Source organism: Oryctolagus cuniculus, chromosome 1 (assembly GCF_051225735.1).
Source record: "Oryctolagus cuniculus isolate XC-2025 breed Fujian yellow rabbit chromosome 1, ASM5122573v1, whole genome shotgun sequence".
NCBI lineage: Eukaryota > Metazoa > Chordata > Mammalia > Lagomorpha > Leporidae > Oryctolagus > Oryctolagus cuniculus.
Window position 1 is genome coordinate 48,308,909 of NC_142867.1, and position 24,744 is coordinate 48,333,652.

Genomic DNA, 24,744 nt, shown 5'->3' on the forward strand with positions numbered 1-24,744 from the left:
CTATTTCTCTTCTGTGTTGAATTTCATTGTAATTAGTAGACTCTAAATGGCAGCTGTCATTTATGAAGTGTTGATCATGGGCCTGTATGGGGTTGCAGGGAATCCGTTAATAACACCCAGTTTTCGGTTCACAGAGCAGTCAGAGTTGGAGATCAAGCAACCAGCTGTGTACTGACACAAGCTAAGTTGGAGCACAGGGTTAATTGTGAGGCCAAGTGGTCCTAAAGCTCATTTGGGCCAAACTCTAGGCCTTTCCCACATGGGAAACCTTTACTGTGTGGCACCCAAGAATGCTTGAGAGGACGTGCCACGCCGCATTGTCCTCTCTCTTCTAGACTCACCAGCTGGCTGCGTGAGTGCAGTGAGCATGGGGAGCGCAGGGAGAAAGGCCTGGAGTGTCACCATAATGGAAGTGCTGTCACATGGAAACATGAGAACCGGGGGATAAGTATCCTCCCACTCCAGCACCAGGCATTGCACTAAGTGTTGTACACAGATAGTCTGTCATTAATGAGAGAGCATACGAGGTAACCTGCGTAGAGCACTGAACCTGGTGCCCAGTGTTTTCGTTCGTAGAGGAATGAGAGCAGGACGTGTGATCTGGATGGACTGAATCACAAGAGCGCCACTGCCCCCTCCCGGCTCCTTCACACCTCTCATTTTTCAGCATTTGCTCAGTGATCACCGACATCTTACTTCTTAGATTTTAATTTAATTACACGTCTTTTTTTTCAGAAAATGGTCAAGTTCTGTCATGTGGCTCCAACTCCTTTGGCCAATTAGGAGTTCCTCACGGACCTCGAAGATGTGTGATTCCCCAGCCCGTTGAGGTGAGGACCCTGATGCTTAGCTTGCCCATGTCCTCTTCAAGTGTTTCCTGGGTATTACAGAATACAAGGCTGTGTGGGACCCTGAAGACTCATGGGGTAGGAGAATTTGTTGAATAGTAGGTCCTCCTGGGAAGAATTAGGTTGTGTGAAAAACCTCTGTTAGTTCTCATACACGTTGTAAAGTTTTGTCTGAAAACAATAAGGGTAATACATCTCATAAGGACATTAACAAAATCTTATAATTCTAAAGTGAGAAATAATAGGAACAGTACCAGCAATAAATCCAGATAGAAGTTACTTGCCCAAAGACATAAGCTAGGCAAATGGTATAGGCCTGTGTTGTCCAGTAAAAATATAATGTAAACCATATATATAATTTAAAATTTTCTGTTAGCCCCACTTAAAAATGAAAGAAACAGATGAATTTAATTTTTTAAAGATATTTTATTTTATTTTTTATTTATTTGAGAGATAGAGTTACAGACAGTGAGAGGGAGAGACAGAGAGAAAGGTATTCTTTCCATTGGTTCACTCCCCAAATGGCCACAACTGCCGGAGCTGCGCTGATCTAGAGCCAGGAGCCTGGAGCCTCTTCCTAGTCTCCCATGTGGGTACAGGGGCCCATGCACTTGGGCCATCCTTCACTGCTTCCCTAGACCAGCAGAGAGCTGGATCGGAAGAGGAGCAGCTGGGACTAGAACCGGCCCCCATATGGGATGCCGGCGCCGCAGGCAGAGGATTAACCTACTGCACCATGGTGTTGGCCCCCTATGAATTTAATTTTTTAAATAACAGCTTTATTGAGATATAATTCACATATCATAAAATTCACCATTTAAAAATATATAATTCAGGGGCCAATGCTGTGGTGCAGCAGGTTAATACCCTGGCCTGACGCGCTGGTATCCCATATGGGCCCCGGTTTGAGACCCGGCTGCTCCACTTCCAATCCAGCTTTCTGTTATGGCCTGGGAAAGCAGTAGAAGATGGCCCAAGTCCTTGGGCCCCTGCACTTGTGTGGGAGACCCAGAAGAAGCTCCTGGCTCCCGGCTTCAGATGGGCACAGCTCCGGCCATTGTGGCCAACTGGAGAGTGAATCATCAGATAGAAGATATTTATCTCTCTCTCTGCCTCTCCTTTTTCTGTGTAACTCTGACTTTCAAATAAATAAATAAATAAATATTTTAAAAAATTGTATAATTCAATAGTTTTTAGTATATTCATGGAATTGAGTAGCTGTCACCATTATCTAGTTACAGAACCTTTTCTTTTACAGATTATTTATTTATTTGAGAGACAGAGTTATAGACAGAGAAAGAATCTTCCATCTGCTGGTTCACTCCCCAAATGGCTACTGAGCAGATCCAAAGCCAGGAGCCAGGAGCTTCTGCCTGGTCTCCCACATGGGTGCAAGGGCCCAAGCACTTAAGAGGTCTTCCACTGCCTTCCCAGGCTACAAGCAGAGAGCTGGATTCAAAAAGGAGCAGCTGAGACATGAACCAGTGCCCATATGGGATGTCGACACTGCAGGAGGCAGCTTTACCTGATACGCCACAGTGCCGGCCCCTTCACAGAACATTTTTATCACCACCAAAAGAAACTGTACCCAATAGTAGTCACTCCCCATTCAGCCCCTGGTGACCACTAATGTATTATCAGTGTCTTTGGATTTGCCTGTTCTAGGCATTTCATATAAGTGGAATCATACAGCACATGGCCTTCTGTGTCTGACTTACTTTTCTTCATGTGATGTTTCCGAGTTTTATTCATGTTGTAACATGTAGATGAAATTAATCTTAATAATTTCTTAACTAATCCAGTATATCCAAACTATTACTATATCAGGTATCATCAATATGAACTTTGTTAATGTGATATTTTGTATTCCTTACTTTGTGCTAAATCTCAGAACTGATACACATATTTTAGTCACAGCATGTTTCAGTTTAATCCCATTTCAGGTGTTTACTGACCAGGTGCAGCTGCTACCATATTGGACCACTCTATTAGGGAAGACTCTTGGCCCAAGTTCAGGGTTCTTTTCACTGCATCATATTTTAAATGTACACATTTTTGTGAAGTATATTTTAATCTTATCACTGTAAGAATATGGAATTTTGAAAAAAAATATACTGGACTCTAAACTGAGTTTCACCACCTAAGCTGCCCTACTCCTATCTAATTTCCCTAAACTTTGATTAAGAGTGGGAGATTTGTTTCACTGGCGAGAGCGTGGGTCTTCTCCTCTCATCTCGCTGAGCTTGGACACTGGTCTGCGTGGTGTTATTTGGGGTAATGGTTCTCATGGTATGCAAACAAGTTTAGGCTCTGTAATCTCTGTTGTAGCTCCCAACTGCAGAGAAATTGTAAGAATCTACATATATGTTATAATTAATTTAGCTTAATTGTAATTCATATAGTTAAAAAGAAAAAAAGGAAGAATGGTTAAAATATGTTGGATGACAGAATTAGGAAGTGAAAAAGAATTTTGACAGGCTGTGTCTTATGGAACAATGGAAGGGATGTTCCAGAGTGAAATATAATAGAAATCCACCCATTTTTAAAATGGCAACTATTATGTATAGGCATTGTGTTTAGGAAGGGAGGACAAAAGTGAGTAAGATTTGTGCTAGCATTTGACAGTCTTGTAGTTTTGTAGTACATGACAGAAACATACATACCTAAAGGCAGTACCATGTTAGAACTATGATAGGTGCATATGTAGCCCTGAAGAGAGAGTACTGCACTCTTGTTTGGGGGAAGGTGGATGAGAGTAGGCTTAAACTGGTCTTAAAAGTTGAGTAGAGGCCAGCATTGTGGCTCACTTGGCTAATCCTCCGCCTACGGCGCCGGCACCCCAGGTTCTAGTCCCGGTTGGGGCGCTGGATTCTGTCCCGGTTGCTCCTCTTCCAGTCCAGCTCTCTGCTGTGGCCCAGGAGAACAGTGGAGGATGGCCCAGGTCCTTGGGCCCTTGCACCTACATGGGAGACCAGGAGGAAGCACCTGGCTCCTGGCTTTGGATCGGCGCGGTGCGCTGGCCGTAGCGGCCTTTTGGGGAGTGAACCAATAGAAGGAAGACCTTTCTCTCTGTCTCTCTCTCACTGTCTAACTTTGCCTATCAAAAAAAAAAAAAAAAAAGTTGAGTAGAAGTTGACCTGGTTTGGAATAGTAGGATGCAAAGGAAGCCTTCTAGACAGAAGCAACTGTACAGGCAAGGGTGTAGAAGCATAAAACAGGAGCTTTGGGGTACTGTAAGCAATTCAGTATGGTTAGAATATGGGGAAATGGTGGAAGTGCCAGGCTAATGTGGGTGGGGAGGGGGTAGTCAGGGTGGTAGCATATGACAGATGGTAAGAATAGTGTGTTAGGGCCAAATAGGGCAGAGGGTAGGATGGATTGAAGGAAGATTACTCAGGGAACTCTTGCTGACAATCCAGACAAGAAATAATCTTGGCCCTAAAGAAAGTAAGAGCAGTGGGGATGGAGAGGAAGAGATGGAGATGAATGGTGCTGATGAGATAAAATCCACATGTAAAGCTCTTCAGTTAGTTTTGGGGAGAAAAAAAGTAAGAAAAAAAAATTGAGATGCACAGCTAGTATGTTCACATTATATATCAGCAATAAGATTTGAGCATCCCCAAAGCTGATGTGGTTGTGGACTCCACTGACAGGAAAAGAACGTCTCTGGAAGAAGGAAGGCCAGACTCTGTCCTCTGTACTGGTCACTGCACTGGCATGTTGTGTTCTGTTCTGGATTTGGTGCTCAGGCCCTGGGCTTACAGGTACATAAAGGCTTTGCCTTAGTGGGTTCTGAAGTTCAGAAAGGCACTGTGGACCTGTCAATAAATAAATGTGACAAAGCCCCACAGGGGCTGTGATCGATGCATATACATTCCCTTTGAAAGACGGAAGTTGAACAAAAACAGCATATTTAGGAGAGAGAAACCAGGAAGGGGAAAAACCCAGTGGTGGCTGATGGGACTGGGGGTTTTGGCCTAAAGAAGAGCTCTGCATCAGTTCTCTGTTGCTGTGCAACAAATCACCCCCAAAATTAGCAGCTCAAAGCAACAAACGTTTATTACCTGCTGTTAGGTTTGGAGGGTTGGGAATCTAGGAGCAGCCGGGGTTGTCTCGTGGGCTTGCAGAGATGTTGGCTGGGTTTGTACGCAGCCTCTGAAGGCTCATCTGGGCGGGTGGACCACTTCCAGGAGGCTCGATTCCTTGTCCTGCGGGTCTCTCTGCAGGAGCGTTCACAGTGACACCTGGCTTCCCCCCGGAGTGATGGGGTGGGGGTCGAAGGCAAGCGGGAAGCCTCAGTGCCTTACCGCCTCGTCTCTGAGTCACCCGCTGCTTCCACGCTCTTTTCATCGCAAGTGTGTCGCTGAGTCCGGCCCACACAAAAGGAGGGGGGTGAAGTTCCACATCTTGAAGGGGGGAGCATCAAAGATGTGGAGGACCTATTTTTAAAACCACCACGAGATGTCTGAGAGAGGACATGACAACTGTCTTCAAATATTTGGAAAGCGTTGTCATTGTCGAAAGCCTCAGGCAGATAGTTCTGGCTACATCTAAAGAGATAAGTGGAAGAGGGCAAAGGTGGAACAGGCACGTGGTGGGGGGGGCGGTGGTGAGCCCTGTGTCACTGGAGGTGGGTGTTTGGCAGGGGTCAGATGAGCACTTGGCAGGGTGTTGTGGGGGGGTTTCTAACATTGCATAGGGATTGGGCTAGAACAGGAGCAGGAAAGCTAAGAGCCCTTTGTAAATAAAGTGTAATTGGAACAAGGCCATACTCCTTCATTGATGTATAGTCTAGCTGCTTTTGTGTTAGAATGCCAGAGCTGAGTAGTGTGACGGGAGCCATATGGCCTGTAAAGTCTAAAATACTAAAATCTGGCCCTTCGCAGAAAACACTTATCAACGCCTGGACTGGGTGACTTTGGAGAGCCCTGCCCAGCACTGACAGGCATTGTGAAATATAGTATTTTAAAAAGACCTCTTTTTTTTTTTTTTTTTTTAATTTAGGGCTAAATGTAGAGTTATTTGTGAGTGGAGCTGTTGGAGGGGGCACTTTAAACCAGTCAGACTAATAAGGAAGACCCTGCTGCATTGTATTTGGGCATGCGTTACATCAGATTTTGTGGATGGATGATTCTGAGGTCTAAGCCCTTTGCTTTATTTTGACAGCTCCTGAGAGAGAAGGTTGTCTGTGTTGCTGCTGGGCTGAGACATGCGTTAGCCGCTACAGGTGATGGTTTTGCCTTTGTTTTCCAAATAGACATGTAATAAGGAAGAACTGGGCTATAGGAGGAAAAACCCTTTAAGGAGTATTGCAGGGTCTTGCTGGAGTATAGTTCTGATGAAAAGGGGTGAACATAAGGCATAGAACATAAGGCATAAGTCACGTGGGAAAGCCTTTAGTAGGCATGGAGGAATAAAATGAAGTTTTCCAGGCTTTTATGTTCTAGGCATAGTGCTAGGTTCCCCTCATTTAATCCTCACAACCAAGAATGATGTAAAATTTTTACATATGGAGAGACTGAGGAGAGACTGCCTTCCTAGTGGATTTTGCTATTTTCTAATTTGCAAATGCTGAATGAGTTTGTCTACTGTCCCGTGTGTGTGAGGTGGAGAAGGGAGGTGGTATATTTGAGAGCAGTGACTGTTATCTGTCCCTTGTTCATTTTTATGCTCTCCCTCCTTTTTGGCTGAAGGACAGTACTAATCGGCTGTGGCAGCCAAGGCTCAAGTGCTTACGTGAGTCCAGTTATGGACTGGAGGAAGATGAGACCAGGTGAGGAAGAGTTCAGTGCAGCACCGAGCAGATGGTCTCCTGGGACTTAGTGTTGAGGATATGTTCTTTAAAAAAGTCAACTTTTAGGCCGGCGCCGCAGCTCACTAGGCTAATCCTCTGCCTGTGGCGCTGGCACCCTGGGTTCTAGTCCTGGTCGGGGCGCCAGATTCTGTCCCGGTTGCTCCTCTTCCAGTCCAGCTCTCTGCTGTGGCACAGGAGTGCAGTGGAGGATGGCCCAAGTGTTTGGGCCTTGCACCCGCATGGGAGACCAGGAGGAAGCACCTGGCTCCTGGCTTCAGATTGGCGCAGTGCCGGCTGTGGTGGCCATTTGGGGGGTGAACCAAAGGAAGACCTTTCTCTCTGTCTCTCTCTCTAACTGTCTATAACTCTGCCTGGCAAAAAAAAGTCAACTTTTTCTTTTGAGACAAATGTAGATTCATAAACAGTTGTAAAAAAATGAACTCAATCTCACATATTCTTTTCCTGACATCCTGGAATGGAACATCCTGTAAAATCATAGTGTGATCTAGCACAACTGGGATATTGACATTGTTCCAGTCAACATACAGAACCAATTCATTACCCCTCCTGTTGCCCTTTTATGGCCACATGCACTTCCTACCCTATCTTTTTCCTAGTTCCTGCCAACAATTTCCTGTTCCCCATTTCTAGGAAGTCACTGGAAAAATATTATATATAAATTATATTATATAGTAAATATATAGTCTTTTTGGGTTTCATTCAGCATAATTCCCTGGAGATTCATCCAAGTTGTGTGGATCAATAACTCATTATTTTTTGTTTCTGAGTAGTGTTCCTATGGATGTACCACTGTGTTAGTCTACTAGGGCTGTCCTATCAAAATATCACAGACTGGGTGGCTTAAACAACAGAAATTCACTTTCTCACCATTCGGGAGGCTGAAAGTCCAGATTCAGTGTGCCAGGGCTGCACCATGCCAAAGCCAGGGTATCAGTGGCCCAAGATCTTATGCCATCATCCTTTGCCTTCCCAGGAACATGAATAGAAAACTAGATTCAAAGTGGTGCAGTCAGGACTCAAACTGGTGTTCTGATGTGTGGTGCTGGCATTGCAAAGGGAGGCTTAACTCACTGATCCACAACACTGACCCTTGTAATTAATTAAAAGTCTTTTAGCTTTATTGAGGTAAAGTTGGTATGTGGAGAACTGCACCTATTTAATGTGTACAGTTTGATGGATTTGGACCTACCTATGATAGCATCTCCACAATAAAGATAACAGACATAATCAGTACCTCGCAAAGTGTCCTTGTGTCCCTTTGGTTTATATGTGTGTTTGTAGTTTGTAGTTAGAATATTGATGATATAGATCTACCCTCTTAATAAATGTTGAAATACACAAAACTGTTATAACTATAGGCCTTGTTGTCCAACAACTCTCTAGAACTTACTCATAGAGCATAGCTGAAACATTATACCCATTGAACAACTACTTTAGCTTCCCCTACTCCCCAACCCCCTGAAACCATATTCTGTTTTCTGCTGCTATGATTTTGACTTTTATAGATACCTTGTTTAAGTGATAGGTGGTGTATTTGTTTTGTGTCTGACATATTTTACTTAGAGTAATGTCATCCAGATTCATCTGCGTTATCCCAAGTGGTAGGATTTCCTTCCTTTTTTTAGGGCTGAATAATATTCCATTGAATGTTTATATTATAGTTTATTTTTTAAATTTCTTTTTAAAATTTATTTTCATCTACTTCAAAGGTAGAAAGAGAGAGATCTTCTATCTGTTGGTTCACTCTATATGCCTACACAGCTGAGGCTGGGCCAGGCTGAAGCCAGGAACCTGGAACTGCATCTGGGTCTCCTGTGTGGGTGGCAGGGTCCCAAGCACTTGAGCCATCATCTGCTGCCTCCCAGCACGCATTCGCAGGAAGCTGGATGGGAAGCAGACTAGCCAGGACTTGAACCAGTACTCTGATATGGTATTTGGACATTGTAAGTGGCAACTTAATTTACTGTGCCACTTGAACCCACACTCTGATATAGGATGTGGCTGTTGCAGGTGGCAGCTTAACCTTCTATGCTGCAACACCAGGCCCTGTTTCCATGGCTTGACTGCATTCAATACATTAGTGCAGATATCTCTTTAAGATCCTGGTTTCAGTCCTTTTCAATATACCCAGAAGTGGGATTGCTGGATCTTAGTGTAGTTCTATTTTTAATTTTTAAAGGAACTTCCGTAATTTTCCGTTGAATCATTTTGCATTCCCACCATAGTATTCAATGGTTCCAATTTCTTCACATCCTTGCTAACACTTAAAAAAAATAGTCTTCTTATAGATGTGAGATCGTATCTTATTATTTGCATTTTCCTTATCACTAATGTTACTGAACATTTTTTTTTAAGATTTATTTATTGAAAGTCAGAGTTACATAGAGAGAGGGAGAGAGAAAAAGAGAGAGAGAGAGATCTTCTATCTGCTGATTCACTTCCCAGATGGCTGCAATAGCTGGGCTGGGCCAAATTTCTTCCTGATTTCCTATATGGGTGGCACTGGCCCAAGCACTTGGGCCCTCTTTTGCTGTTTTTCTCAGGAGATTAGCAGGGAGTTGAATCAGAAGTAAAGCACCTGGGACACGAACTGGTGCCCATATGGGATGCCAGCATTGCAGGTGGCAGCTTAACCCACTGTGCCACAACGCTGACCCTAAACATATTTCGTATACCCTTGGCCAGTTGTATGTATGTTCAAGTCCTTTTCTATTTATAATTTTTTTGCTATTGAGTTATAGGAATTCCTTATATACTCTAGAAGTTAACTGCCCATCAGATACATGGTTTGTAAAACACTGATGAATGAATTGGTGGTCATATATGTTCATTTTTATCCAATTACAAAGTAACAGCTTCCATCATGCCCTTGATTAAATTAATTATAAGCCCTCTCTCCCATTTAATCTGTAAATATTTTTGCTTGCATTTCTAAAAGATAAGTAATGTTTTTTGTAATACTTAATTTTTTCCCCAGAGACTTTTTATTTAATGAATACAGTCTTCATGCAATTCCTAAGTACAACTTTAGGAACATAGTGATTCTTTCCACCATACCTGCCCTCCCACCCTTCCTCCCACCCCTCTTCCTCCTCCCTCCCCTATTCCTATTCTTTTTTTTTTTTTTTTTTTACTAAGGTCTGTTTTCTTTTTCTTTTTTAAAAGATGTATTTTACTTATTTGAATGACAGAGTTACAGAGAGAGGTAGAGACAGACAGAGAAAGAGAGAGAGATCGATCTTCTATCCACTGGTTCATTCCCCAAATGGCTGCAATGGCTGGAGCTGAGCCAATCTGAAGCCAAGATCCAGGAGTTTCTTCTGAGTCTCCCACGTGGGTGAAGGGGACCAAGAAGTTAGGCCATCCTCTGCTGCTTTCCCAGGCGCATTAGCAGGGAGCTGGATCAGAAGTAGAGCAGCCAGGACTCAAACCAGCGCCCATATGGGATGCTGACTCTGCAGGCCAGGCCTTTATCCCACTGCACCACAGTGCCAGCACCTATTGTCTATTTTCAATTAACTTTATACACATATGATTAACTCTATACTAAGTAAAAAGTTCAACTAGTATGAAAACAAAACAAAACAAAACTGTTCCTTACTCGTCAAGACAAGGGCTGTTCAAAGTCATTGCATCTCAAAGTGTCAATTTCACTTATATAGATTACCTTTTAGGTGCTCTATTAGTTATCACAGATCAGGGAGAACATATGGTATTTGTCCTTTTGAGACTGGCTTATTTCACTAAGTATGCTTTCCAGTTTCATCCATTTTGTTGCAAATGACAGGATTTCTTTTTTTCTTTTTTTCTTTTTACCACTGTGTAGTATTCCATGGTGTGCATATCCCATAATTTCTTTATCCAGTCTTCAGTTGATGGGCATTGGGTTGATTCCATATCTTAGCTAATGTGAATTGAGCTGCAATAAACATGGAGGTACAGATAACTCTTTCATTTGCTGATTTAATTTCCCTTGAGTAAATTCCAAGGAGTGGGATGGCTGGGTCATGTGGTAGGTCTGTATTCAGGTTTCTGAGGTATCTCTATACTGTCTTCCATAGTGGCTTTATCAGTTTACATTCCCACTAACAGTGGATAGGGTAACTTTTCTGCAGATCCTCACCAGAATTTGTTGAGTTGATTTCTGTATGAAAACCATTCTAATAGGGGTGAGGTAAAACCTCATTGGGGTTTTGATTTGCATTTCCTTGTCAGATAGTGACCCTGAGCATTTTTTCATGTATCTATTGGCCATTTGGATTTCTTCTTTTGAAAAATGTCTGTTTAAGTCCTTTGCTCATTTCTTATCTGGGTTGTTTGTTTTGTTGTTGTTGAATTTCTTGATGTCTTTATGTATTCTAGCTATTAATCCTTTATCAACTGTATAGTTTGCACATAATTTCTCCCATTCTGTTGGTTGCTTCTTCACTTTGCTGAAGGTTTCCTTTGCAGTGCAGAAGCTTCTCACTTTGATGTAATCCCATTTGTCAATTTTGGCTTTGTTTGCCTGGGCCTCTGAGGTCTTTTCCAAGAACTCTTTGCTTGTGCCGATGTCTTGCAGGGTTTCTCCAATGTTTTCTAATAATTTGATGGTATTGGGTCAAATTTAATAGTATTTAGGTCTTTAATCCATTTTGAGTGGGTTGAAAACCACTATAATACTAGCATCAGCCTGAAAATTAAACAGTAATTCACTAATATCATCAGATATCTAGTCAGTGTTTAAATTTCCCTGATTGTGTCAAAAATATTTTTTTAAAACTGTTTGAGTTAGGATTTGAATTTGGCTACTACATTGAAATTGGTTAATAGGAATTTTGAATGTCTTTCTAAAAATTTTAGTTTTTCTTTTCAAATTTTTTTATTGTGGTAAAATATGTGTGCATAAAGTTTATCATCTTAACCATTTTTAAAAAAAATTTATTTATTTATTTGAAAGGTAGAGTTACAGAGAGAGAAAGAAGGAGAGACAGAGGTCTTCCGTCTGCTGGTTCACTCCCCGGATGGCTGCTGCAGCCAGGATTGAGCCAGACCAAAGCCAGGAACCAGGAGCTTCCTCCAGGCCTCCCATGTGGGTGCAGGGCCCCAAGTACTTGGGCCATCTTCTGCTGCTTTCCCAGGTGCCGTAGAAGGGTACTGGATTGAAGTGGAGCAGCTGGGACTCAAACCTGTGCCCATGTGGGATGCTGGTGCTGCAGGCCATGACTTTAACTCCCTGAACCACAGTGCTGGCTCCCCATCAACCATTTTTAAGGGTATAGTTCAGTGGTATTAAATCCACTAATGTCTTTGTGCAATCATCACCGCCATCTATGTCTAGAACATTTTTCATCTTTCAAGACTGAAACTGTGGCCATTTAACAGTAATTCACCAGTCCTTCTCCCCCCATCCCTGGCAATGACTGTTCTACTTTCTATCTTTATGGTTTCAACTCTGAGTGTCTCATATAAGTGGAGTAATGCAGTATTTGTCCTTTCTTGGTGACTGGCTTATTTCGGTTATCATAATGTCTTAAGATTCATCTGTGGAGTAGCATATGCCAGCATTTCTGCACTTCTTCAGGTTTATCATATTCTATTGTGTATGTGTATATATATAACATTTTGGTTATCCATCTGTTTGTGGATATTTAGATTGCTTCTATGAATTAGCTATTGTAAATAATGCTGATTTGAATATGGGTATATAAATATTTTTTGTGGGATCATAGAATGATTTTATTTTTAATGTTTTAGATAACTGCAATACCATTTTCCACAGTGACTGTACCATTTTACTTTCCCACCAGTAGCATACGTGGATTCCAGTTTCACCACAGACTCACCAACACTTGTTCTGTTCTTTTTCTTCTTTTTTTTTTCTATAGTAGCATCCAAATGGATGTGAGGTAGTATCTCATAGTGGTATTGATTTTAATTTCCCCAATAATTGGTGATACTGAACATCTTGTCATGTGTTTATTGTCTATTCGTATATCTTCTTGGAGAAATGGCTATTCAAGTCTTTTGCCCTGGTTTCTTTTTCTTTTTTTGTTGTTAAGATATCTGAATTCTCTTTTAATCTGTAATTTTCTCTTTTTTTCTTTGTAATTTATTTGTTGAAGAGATTGTAAGTTGTATTTTATTGCAAAACTGTGCTTTGCTCACATTGTGTTCAGTATGATAGCTTATTTTTCAGAAAACTGGCTTGTCTATTTACAGCCTAAAGGACTATTACTAGTTATAAGATACATACAGGGGAACTGCTGTTGGTTGATGGATCCCAGTTACATGCACATTTGACTGTAAATCAGATATATAGAATTTCATCTGTGTGTTATATGAAGTTCAGCCATGGGTAAACTGAATTAGAGTCACTGGACATGGAAATAAAAGGCCATTCCACTGAGCTCATGGCTATTAGGAAGCTATCTTGTAATCATAAATGTGTATTTATTTGGCAATTAGGACTCTTTGAATTCATCTTGGTATAATGGAGAAGGCACTGCATTAGGTATGAAGAGAACTGAGTCCTAGCGTTTTCTCTATCACTGCTTCCCTGTGTTGCCTTGGAGAAATCGTAGTCTCTATTCAGGGGCTCAGTTTTCTCATCCAGTAAACATGAGCAACGGCCTTGATGACCTTCCACATTCTTTTCCAGTTGGTCTGGAGTCTGAGTTTTCCTTGCAGGTCTATCCCAAACAAGGTGTCATTCTAATGATTTGACTCTGGATTGGATATCTTAGAACTTTTTTTTTTTTTTTTTAATTTTATTTGACAGGTAGAGTCATAGACAGTGTGAGAGAGACAGAGAGAAAGGTCTTCCTTCCATTGGTTCACCCCCTAAATGGCCACTATGGCTGGAGCGCTGTGCCGATCTGAAGCCAGGAGCCAGGTACTTCCTCCTGGTCTCCCATGCGGGTGCAAGAGCCCAAGCGCTTGGGCCATGCTCCACTGCACTCCCGGGCCACACCAGAGAGCTGGGCTGGAAGAGTAGCAGCTGGGACTAGAACCCGGAGCCCATATGGGATGCTGGCGCTGCAAGGCAGAGGATTAACGAGGTGAGCCGCGGTGCTGGCCCCATATCTTAGAACTTTTTGGAGGAAATTTTACTACATTGGAATTACTTTCATGGCCTTAGATTGCCCTGAAGATTAGATTTGTAATTGGCTTGATGGTAATCTCAATGATCAGTCCTAAGAACCTTTGAAGCAATTGAACTTTTTCATAATACTTAGGTTATTTGAGGATGAATTGTGAATTTCCCATTGCAGTGAGGTTCAGTGAGAAATCTGGCCATTCCTGATATGCTTTTTCTGGTCATTCCTGATATGCTTTTTCTGTTTTCTCCTCTACTTCACTGGGAAGTAAGTGGCATGGTGTTCCAGTGGGGGACTGGATTGGCATCATCTGGACGACGGTTGTGCCCTGGGAAGACTCTCCCCTTGTTCTTGACAGCAAAGGAGCCAAGCAGAGTGACAGGTGGGACCCTTATATCTTCTTAGTCTTATTTGTTCTTTGTCAGAAAGTGAAGAGAATGGGTAAATGGATATCTCACTTTTTCTGTTTTTTGGTCTTTCTAGCTTCCTTGCTGCTTGGTCTGTTAGTCTTGGTGGGATTTTTGTGGGCCCAGTCAAAGCAATTCTCTGCTGGCAGAGTTTGAAACCCATTGAGAGATAGATATAAGTCAGGGAGATTAAAGTGGTAATTTTATTATAGAACTATTAAAATCTGGTTTGGAAAACATGATTTAGGTGTTTGGAAACAATGTGTAGTAATAATGAGCCTCTGAGTTCTGAAACCCAGGCTGAATTTACCCAGCAGGTGCTACGCAGCTACATCTCTAGTCAGCCCTGCTAAGCTTGCTGCATGGCCAGGAGGATGTGAGGATTCACTCTCTCCATGGGCAGGCAGACCCCAAAGGAAGACCTCAGACGAACTGTGTTGCACATGCCCAGTTCCTTCTCCTAGAAGGGAAGCACAAGTGAGTGAGGATGTAGAGAGAAGGGCGGGGAAGTATTCCCGAAGGGAGCTCTCTTTACATAACAACTTGAGGAGTAGGTAATAAATATTCTGTCCTTAGCTTGCTGGTTAATTTTGTGTTTGTCCTGTCTTTGTCTCTGTGTCTTCATCTTCTTCTCTCCTTCCCTCCTCTCTCCTTCCCTTTTCCCCTCCCTCCCTCCCTCTGTCTCTGTCTCTTCGCCTCCCCTGCTCCCTCTTCTCCCTCTGTCCCTGCTCTGTCCTCTTCTGTAGATTTTTCTGTGAGTATAGAATCAGGTCTCCATCTCCTTCCCTTCTCCCGTTCTTCCTCTCACACCTTCTTCCTTTGTGCCCCAGGAAACCTGGGCAGGAGACCTCTGACTACTCTTCTGTAGTTCAGTACAAATGAAGGATTTTTGAGAGTGGAGAGAAGGGGTGGGGGAGGGAAGGGAGGCTGCGTGGGAACGATGTACATGGGTGTTGGGGTTGTTCTGTTTCTTCTAAGTCCTAGAGGCTGTTTGCTTTTGCTGGGGTTGGTGTTAGTTTTCCTGAAGCTCAGGGGCTGAGTTGGGTAGTGTACTCTTAGCAAGGGAGAAGGAGGCTTTAGATGCTGGACAGGTAGTCTACTTGGAAACCTTCATAGTATAGGGGCTGGCTTTGTGGCGTAGTGGGTTAAGCCTCTGCCTGCAGCATCAGCATCCCATTTGGGTGCTGGTTTGTTTCCCAGCTGCTCTACTTCCAATCCAGCTCTCAGCTCCTTGCTAATGGCATGGGAAAATCAGCAGAAGGTGGCCCAAGTGCTTGGGCCCTTGCCACCCACATGGAAGACTTTGATGAAGCTCCTGACTTCAGCCTGGCCCAGCCCTGGCCATCATGGCCACTTAGGGAGTGAATCAGTAGATGAAAGATTTCTCTCTCTCTCTCTCCCCCTCTCTCCCTTTCTCCCTCTCTCCCTCCCTCCCTCCCTCCCTCACTCACTCCCTCATTTGCTCCCTCTCTGTAACTCTTTTAAATAAATAAAATAAATATTTTTAAAAACTCTTCATAGCATAAGCTTATACTTCCCAAATAGTTTCCTTCTTTGTTAAGATACGCACTGATCCCTAGGTGTATCCAGCTTTCCCATTCTTTTATGCTGTGGGCAAACTGTGACCTCTCCCTGAAATGTCTTTTTCTTTCTGTTCCCTCTGGGAAACTCCTAAAATTTTTCAAGCTCTAGCTCCTCTTCTAGCCTCCATTGCATTTTCTCCATGTGCATTGGTTGTACAGTGTATTGTACTACTTTGAATTGTTTATATGTTTTCTTATATGCCAAAGATTATGAGCTTTTTAATGAGCTATGTGTCATTCTATTTTAGCACAGGAACTGTATCTGGAAGGAATGAAAAAAAAAATTTTTTTTTAAATTTTATTTGATTTAAACAAGCTGTTTGGGTTTCACTTGGGGCACAGCTTAGATTCAGAGTTGAGTTAGAGTTTTCTGAAGAGAATTTGAATGGGTCATCAACTTCCTGCCCTCAAAGTCCTTTTCCTTCTCCCATCTTCACCTCCCTCATTGCTACAGATCCTGGAGTTTGATCCCTGGCTGTCTCTTCTTCACCTGGCCACTAGGGGGTGAGTTCTTCCTCTCTGGTGAATGTGACTGGAAGCATCTTCTTTGCTCTATTGTCTTTTTTTTTTTTTTTTAAAGATTTATTTATTATTTGAAAGGCAGAGTTACAGAGAAGCAGAGGCAGAGAGAGAGAAAGAGAGAGAGAGAGAGAATCTTCTATCTGCTGGTTCACTCCCCAAATGGACGCAATAGCTGGAGCTGGGTCAATCTAAAGCCAGGAGCCAGGAGCTCCTTTCGGGTCTTTCATGTGGGTTCAGGTGCCCAAACACTTGGGCCATCTTCTACCACCTTCCTAGGCCATAGCAGAGAGCTGGATTAAAAGTGGAACAGCTGGGACTCAAAATGATGCCCATATGAAATGCTGGCACTGCAGGTGGCAGTTTAACCCACTGCGCTACAGTGCCGACCCCTTTTTGTCATTCTGCAGGGTACTTGAAGGTGTGAGGACATTTTATTAAGAGGCTAGTTAATCAGCTAGAAGTATGAGAGAAAAGAGTTACAGAGTAAGACTGCATTTAAGTGCAAGACAGGACACCTGTTATGACAGGTTATGCCAACTTCTAGAAGGTTGATTGGGATTTTACTTTGTCAGTGAAGACCACATAAGTAAGGGAGGAAAAGTGCTAGATTTGGAGATGTAAGACCATTTCAAAGTCTAGTTCTGTTTGTTGTTAGGAGACCTGGGTTTGTATTTAAGTACTTGCACGTGATAATAGCTGAATGCATGAGATATCATTGCTTCCAGACCACTGAGCAGACAGAACTAGGAAATATGCATGCACTTACACATATTTTTACATACACACACTTATATCCGCTTATCTACCTTTACTGGAAACCATGATTTGCACTGATTCGCCAATGCTTGAGATAGTGAGGAACCTATCTCCTTTACCCTCAATATATTTACTTACTTGTTCACTCTTTGGTGTTTTAGCAATATCCCTACTGTGCCAGCTGTCTTCTTGGCCAGTGCTACCGGCTCAGACCCACCTGCACTGGTTGGCAGTTTCTCCCCCTGACCCAGGTGGTACTGGCTCTCTGCCCAGTTTGTTCTATGGAATGTGATTCAAAAGAAAACTTTTTTTTTTTTTTTTTTTTTTGTAGGCCTAGAGAATTCCAAAGCAATATGTGTTCTTGCTGGCTTGGATCATTCAGCTTCATTAAGTGGTGGGTACTAGCTCTTCATAGTTTCACATATTATTCAGAATTCTGTATGTGACTTCCCAAACCGCTGATTCCGTGATACAGATGCAAGTCATAGACTTCAGAGCCAGAATTCTGAGGTGCCACTGGTCTGATCTTAGATTACTTTACTTTTTTTTTTTTTTTAAACATGTATTTATTTAAAAGGCAGTGATAGAAGGAGAGGGAGATATCTTCCATCTACTGGTTTACTCCCCAAATGGCTGCAATGGCTGGGGCTGGGCCGATCCGAAGCCAGGAGCCAGGAGCTTCTTCTGAATCTCCCATGCGGGTGCAGGGGCCCAAGGACTTGGGCATCTTCTACTGCTTTCCCAGGCCATAGCAGAGAAGAGGAGCAGCCATGACTCAAACCTGTGCTCATATGGATTCTGGTGCCACAGGCAACAGCTTTACATACTATACCACAGCACCAGCCCCGAGGTGTTTATTTTGTTGCAAAGAACTTTAGAAGTCCATGTACATGAGAATTTTTCAAAAAGTTCTTGAATAAATGCACATTATGAAAAAAACTGTATAGATTTCAAAAATGTTTTAACTAGAAAATAAGTTCATCTTTTAATTCCATTTTCCACAAACTTTTTGAAGTACTCTCTTATTTCTCTAATTTCTCTCTCTGTTCCATTTCTTTAGTTTGACCATTTTTGGGTCTAATCTGTCTTTTTCTCTTACATTCTATTTCTCTGTTTGGCTGTGTGTCTGTACAACTGTTTGACATACCCAACCAATACAGTGTGAACTTCCTCATGACTTTTTCTGTGGAGACAATTGTCTCTTCCCTTTGACTCAGATTGCTGTGACCCCTGCTGGCAGGGATAGATTGGTGACAATACCTCTGAGCGATTTTTTTAGTAAGGCCTCTCACACAGAGTTGAATGTATTAAAATTTGAAGTAAAAAGGAGAAACTTCCCTACTTAGTGTTTTATGTGGAAATTCACGTGTAAATAAGACATGTAAATTGTTGGTGGCATGCATTTTTTTAAGATTTATTTTATTTATTTATTTATTTTTTTAAGTTAGGTTCATCACTTTATTTTTATTTTTGACAGGCAGCGTGGACAGAGAGAGAGAGAGAGACAGAGAGAGGTCTTCCTTTGCCGTTGGAGTGAACCAGCGGATGGAAGACCTCTCTCTGTCTCTCTCTACCTCTCTGCTGTCTTTCAAATAAATAAAATAAATCTTTTTTTTTTTTTTTTTTTGACAGGCCTAAATTAGGCCGGGTGCCATGGCTCAATAGGCTAATCCTCCGCCTAGCGGCGCCGGCACACCGGGTTCTAGTCCCGGTCGGGGCGCCGGATTCTGTCCCGGTTGCCCCTCTTCCAGGCCAGCTCTCTGCTGTGGCCCGGGAGTGCAGTGGAGGAGGGCCCAAGTGCTTGGGCCCTGCACCCCATGGGAGACCAGGATAAGCACCTGGCTCCAGCCATCGGATCAGCGCGGTGTGCCGGCCACAGCACGGCGGCCATTGGAGGTGAACCAACGGCAAAGGAAGACCTTTCTGTCTCTCTCTCTCACTGTCCACTCTGCCTGTCAAAAAAAAAAAAATATTTATTTTATTTATTTGAAAGACAGCAGAGAGGTCTTCCATCCGCTGGTTCACTCTCCAGATGGCCGCAAGGGCTGGAGCTGTGCCGATTCAAAGCCGGGAGCCAGGAGCTTCTTCTGGGTCTCCCATGTGGGTGCAGGGGCCCAACGACTTGGGCCATCTTCTACTGCTATCTCAGGCCATACATAGCAGAGAGCTGGATTGGAAGAGGAGCAGCTGGGACTAGAACCGGCGCCCATATGGAATGCCGGTGCTTCAGGCCAGGGCGTTAACCCTCTGTGCTACAGCGCCAGCGCAGCATGCATTTTTTAACATCAGATTTGCAATGCAGTCCAATTGAGGAGCTGTTACTGTTTGCAGAGCAGAAAAACCAAAATCTGAGGTAGAGATAATTTATAATTTAATGAGTTTAAAGCAACCGACTGACAAGATAAATACCTGCTGTTAGCTTATGTCTTAGGTGGATTTATATATTTATTAAGAATGTTGAGTTGAAATGAATGACAGTTATAAAGGACTTCACTGGGCATGCAGTCCACCTGTCTGCTTTTAGAGAAGTGACTTGTTCATGCCCATAGTCAATGAGGGGTGGGGAAGGCATTTTTTTCCCCTGAAGATAATAGACTAGGAAGTTTTTCTCCTGTGTTCTAATTAATTTGAAATGACTGATGTTATGTAAACCTAGAGATTGCCTAATTGCTTGCTAGCATCAATCTCTTAAAAAAATGTGATAAATGCATTTACTACTTGACCTGTGGGCCACTTTTATTGTGGTGTTTTCATATAAAGATGTTGCCTTTTTTATTGATGTAATTTGCATATGAAGTTCACCATTTAGAAATACACAACTTAGTGCTATTTATTTATTTTTAAGTTTTTATTTAATGAACTTAGTGCTTTTGTGTGGTCCCAAAGCAAATTGGTTTTTGATGTTTTGAAAGTAGTTCTCTCTCCTTGTCTGGTTCAAGCAGTCACACACTTGATTTTGCTCAGTGCTCTTTAGACCTTTTCTCCGGAGTCATTGTTGATTATGTAACTACTTGGCTTTGCAGCAGAGCTTAATTTTACCTGCTGATGCAACCAGGCAAGATCCTCATGTGGAAGGCAGTTTGTCTTTCAACAAGATGGTTTAGACATCCTAAGAAAAACGAAGTCTTGATACCAACACAGCTTCCGTCAGTGACATCTTCATGGCTCCCTAGTCCATTTAAAGCAGTGATCCTTTGCTGAGGGGGCGTCTTTGCTCTGGTAGAGGTTCTTATAGTTCACACACCCTGAGTTTGCCCTCTTTCTCTGTGTGTGAAATATACCAAGGTTACTTCATAGACCTGCAGAGTGTCAGTACTGTGGGATCGATCACCTGAGTGACAAGAAGTTGAGGGAACAGGCCCAGAATATGAAGCCATATGTAGCAGACGGGACTTGAACTAGGACTCCTGAAACTTGGTCTGATGCCTTTTAATGATCCTTTTTGGCTTTTGACTGATTTTGGGGAATATTCTAGACTGCCCTATGGAGGGCAGTGCTATAAAGCTTTATTGGGAGGCTGGTGCTGTGGTGCAGTGGTTGAAACCACATGGGCACTGGTTCACGTCCTGGCTGCTCCATTTCATATTCAGCTTCCTGTTAATGTGCCTGGGAAAGTGGCAGAAGATGACCCAAGTCCTTGTGCCACTGCCTGCCACGTGGAAGACCTGGAAGAAGCTTCTGGCTCTTGGCTTCAGCCTGGCCCAGCCCCTGGCTTTTATGGAAATTTTGGGGGTGAACTAGTGGAAGGAAGATTCTCTTTGTCTCTGCTTCTATCTCTGTGACTTTGCCTTTCAAGTAAATAAATAAATCTTTTTTTTTTTTTAAAGAGCTTTATTGGGATATTACAAAATGCAGTGGAAGCAGACCTGGTTTCTAACTTTTTAATTCCCATTTGACTCCATATTAACCTTGTGATCTTGAGAAGTCATTTAACATCTTCTAACCTTGATTATCTTCTAGAGCTGTGCTAACAGAAATATAACATCAGCCACCTTTCAAAAAGTAAAATGAAACAAGTGAAATTAATAATACACTTTTTAGCCCAGTTTACCCAAAATATTATTTCAGCATGAAGTAGATGAAAACTATTAATAAGCTAGATTTTTTTTTTGCACTAGGACATTGTACTTCATTTTGTGTTGCTCACTTATGAAGTCCCTCAATTTGGAATAGCCACATTTCAAATGTCAGTAGCAGTGCCTGGTTAGTGATTACTGTATTGGACAGTACTGTTGCAGAACCTTAGAATATTAGGTTAAAAAACCTTTTAGAGCTCCTCTGAGATGTTAAAAACTGACAATCCACAGGCTAAATGATAACCCTTGGCTCCATTTGGCTTTCATTTAAAAAAATGTTTGAACTTGAATGGCTTTTAGACAAGCCTGGGCTCTCTGGTCTGCCACAGGAGAACCTGCCAGTCACTCTTGTTACCAATGTCATCAGTCATTTTGTCTGCTCTTGTAGGCCAATTGCCTTCCCTTCGAATTTTCAGCTGGTGAAGCTAAGGTTTGTAGTGAGTGATTTGTCCAAGGTCAACAGTTAGTTAACAGATCCAGGAATAGAAGCCAGAATCCCCTGACTTGGAATTTGTTCTTTTTCTATTAGATCACCGTGTCAGTCAGTCACATTCCTGCTTATATCATAGGATTACTGTGAGGTTGAAATGAACTAAAATGTCACACAGATGTGATGTGATTACATTGTATTTTCTGCTAAAGAGAACATGCAGTGAAATAGTGGTATGTTTAAAAAGTTTAAAGGATGGGGGTAGATGTTTAGTTCAGTCTAGTGGTTAAGATGCCCACATCTCATGTTGGAGTTTCTGGGTTTGATACCTGGCTCTGGCTCTGACTCTGGCTCTAGCCTCCTACTAATGTAGATTCTGGGAGGCAGTGTGCTCAAGTCGTTGGATTCCTGCTACCCATGTGGGAGACCTGGGTTGAGTTTCTGGTCCCTGGCTTTGGTCTGGCTGAGTCCCAGATGTTCTGGACATTTGGATAGTTAACCAGTGGATGGGAGCTTTTTTTGTCTCTGCCTCTTGAATTAAAAACAAAAAGTTTAAGCACAAATAATATATATTTGCTTATATTTGATTATTCAAGCGGGAAGGAGTTGGAGAAAGGGAAAGAGAGAGCGAGCAAGCAAGCACGAGGCCACTCATCTGTTGATTAGCTCCCCATATGCCTGGGCCAGGGCCAAAGCTGGGGTCCAGGAGCTCATGCAGGTCTCCTGTGTGGGTACATGAGTGGCAGGGACTTCACTACTTGAACCATCACTTGCTGCCTTCCAGGATCTGTAGCAGCACAAAGCTGGGATCAGGAGTCAGAGCAAGGAATCAAACTCAGGCTCTTTAGTGTGGGACGTGAGCATCTCAGTCAGCCTCACAGCAGCTAGGCTGGACGCCCACCCCTGTCTTTTAACCTGTCGTTTTATAACTCGAAACATTATTTCCTAACAAAAGGGAACGTGAGCAAATATTTTAAAATGTAGAAAAATAGAGAAAACTGTTTCACACGTGCCAGATATTGAATAAATATTTGTTGAATGCATAAATGAAGAATAATCATACATTCTTAGCCCTTAAACTACTAAGACTGTTTGGCCTTATTTCCCAAGTATAGAATTTTTAAACATCTTGTGTGTTATTATGCTGTACATGAATTTTGTAATCTGCCTGGCTGCACTCAACATTGTAGTGTAAGTACAAAATGAATTCTTTTAACGTCTTCTTCATCACACGTGTTATTTTCCATTATTTTGGACTAATGTGTCTCCACCTCTTGTTTGCCTTCTGTTTATTTCAGATGCAGGAGAACTGTATGTTTGGGGAAGCAACAAGCATGGGCAACTGGCTACCCAAGCTGCTTTCCTTCCTGTGCCTCAGAAAATAGACGTGCATTGTTTTCAGAATGAAAAGGTCACTGCCATCTGGAGTGGGTGGACACACCTGGTTGCTCAGACAGGTGAGGCAGCATCAGAGGGACAGCTGTCTAAACAGACATGAATGGGTAGGATTAAGGATTTTTTATTGATGAAAAGAATTAAGGACTAGAAAGGGGAGGCCCTGAGGTCTAGTTCTACCACCAGTCAGATATGTGGCTTTGGGCTTTTCCTCTCTGGATCACAGGTTTGTACCCCAAAAGATAGCTGGGCTAAGTTAACTTCTTCAGGTTCTAAGAGGTTTTGAGAAAGAGTCCATTGCAACAAGTATTGCCCAGAAATTTGCCCACATTGTTGGGCAGTCCTTGTCTTGTCATAGCTGAAGAGTTGGTTGTATTTGCATTTCCACCTGAGTCTAAATTAAAAACAAGAGAAAATGTTAAGTTAAAGATAAGTATTCCAAGATTGAGGCAGGAGCATTATTTTGAATCATAGCTGGCATAGTATTCTGATTTAAACTTGGATTGGCTAACATACTATGTGCATTGATTCAGACATCTCATGTGTTCCCTGAGATGGTGACATATCATGCCATGCAGCTTTTGGCGTCCTCATCTTCCTCTGAGTCTTCATGTTGCCTGTAGGACAGTTCACCTTCCCCAGCCTTCACATTTCTGACTCTGTTCTTGAGTTTTGTTTTGTTTTAGATTTCTTCATATGAAAAACAGTGACAGAGCAAGACATACTGCACTTATTTTTTAAAAAAAAACAGTGACGCACGCGCACACACACACACACACAGAGAAATCTTCCATCCATTAGTTCACTCCTCAAATGCCCTCAACAGTTGGAGTCTGGAACTCTGTCTGTCTCCTATGTGGGGAGTGGGGGGTGGGGCTTGAGCCATCAAACTGCCTTTCCAGGTACATTAGCAGGAAGATGGACTGGAAGCAGATGAGCTGGAATCTGTACTCTTATATGGGATGTGTGTATTGTTAGCAGTGACTTAACCTACTGTGCCACAAAACCTGCCTTTGACTTTTTTTTTTTAAGATTTATTTATTTATGTTGAAAGTCAGAGTTACAGAGAGGGAGAAACAGGGAGGGAGGGAGGGAGAGAGAGAGAGAGAGAAAGAGAGAAAGAGAAATCTTCTATCTACTGGATCATTCTTCAGATGGTCACAACAACCAGCACTGGACCAACCTGAAACCAAGAGCCAAGAGCTTCATGTGGGTCTTCCATGTGGGTGGCAGGGGCTCAAACACTTGGGCCCTCTTCTGCTGCTTTTCCCAGGTCATTATCAGGGAGCTGGATTTAAAGTGGAGCAGCTGGGACACGCACTGGCACGCCCACGTGGGATGTTGGCATTGCAGGTGGCTACTTTACTTGTTATGCCACCATGCTGATCCCATGAAGTTTGTTTTTTGTGATCTCTTCATCCCTGCCCTCCTAGAGCTCCTGCTAATTTATAGAGTTCCTCCCTTCCCCTAATAATTTTATAATTCCTTTTTTTAAAAAAAACTAGACTAATAGCATAAGTAAACTTGTTATTCATGAAACAAATTGTGTTTTAAAAATGCTGCTAAATATTGATGCTGACAGTGTTTTTCTTCTGTGAGTAACCCAAGCACATTGTAAATAGTTGGTGAGGAGAGTGGAGCCCTTGGGTTGAGGAACATGCTATACTAGCTATGACTGTAATTCTTGAGATCTCTTCTGAGAAGCCCTGAGTGCCCTTGTCTGCTCCTGTCCTACTTGCTAGCTACACATACATCTTTAGTCTCCCAAATACCCCATGATTGAGATTCCAGGAGTTTCTGGATTTTGCAGCATTTTGGTCAGCTCCAGTTATC

At 42.5% G+C, this 24,744-nt stretch overlaps 1 protein-coding gene across 50 annotated transcripts in view; it reads left to right on the forward strand.

The window, feature by feature from the left end:
- The window catches only part of SERGEF (secretion regulating guanine nucleotide exchange factor), a 247,749-nt gene that overhangs the window by 7,984 nt on the left and 215,021 nt on the right, over positions 1 to 24,744 (forward strand). For 8 of the 50 annotated variants that reach the window (XR_016230704.1, XM_089327910.1, XM_089327979.1 and 5 more), the window contains exons 4-9: positions 736 to 830; positions 4,502 to 4,612; positions 6,015 to 6,075; positions 14,011 to 14,124; positions 17,342 to 17,404; positions 22,815 to 22,973. Coding sequence is in view for 36 of the 50 variants with exons in the window: in XM_089327910.1 (XP_089184036.1) it covers positions 736 to 830; positions 4,502 to 4,612; positions 6,015 to 6,075; positions 14,011 to 14,124; positions 17,342 to 17,404; positions 22,815 to 22,973 (603 nt within the window). In the remaining 14 variants the exon portion in view is untranslated. Of the gene's footprint in view, positions 1 to 735; positions 831 to 4,501; positions 4,613 to 6,014; positions 6,076 to 6,541; positions 6,622 to 14,010; positions 14,125 to 16,186; positions 16,237 to 17,341; positions 17,405 to 22,814; positions 22,974 to 24,744 lie in introns of all 50 variants that reach the window. The other 42 variants (XM_089328008.1, XM_089328028.1, XM_089328027.1 and 39 more) reach the window with 16 other exon arrangements.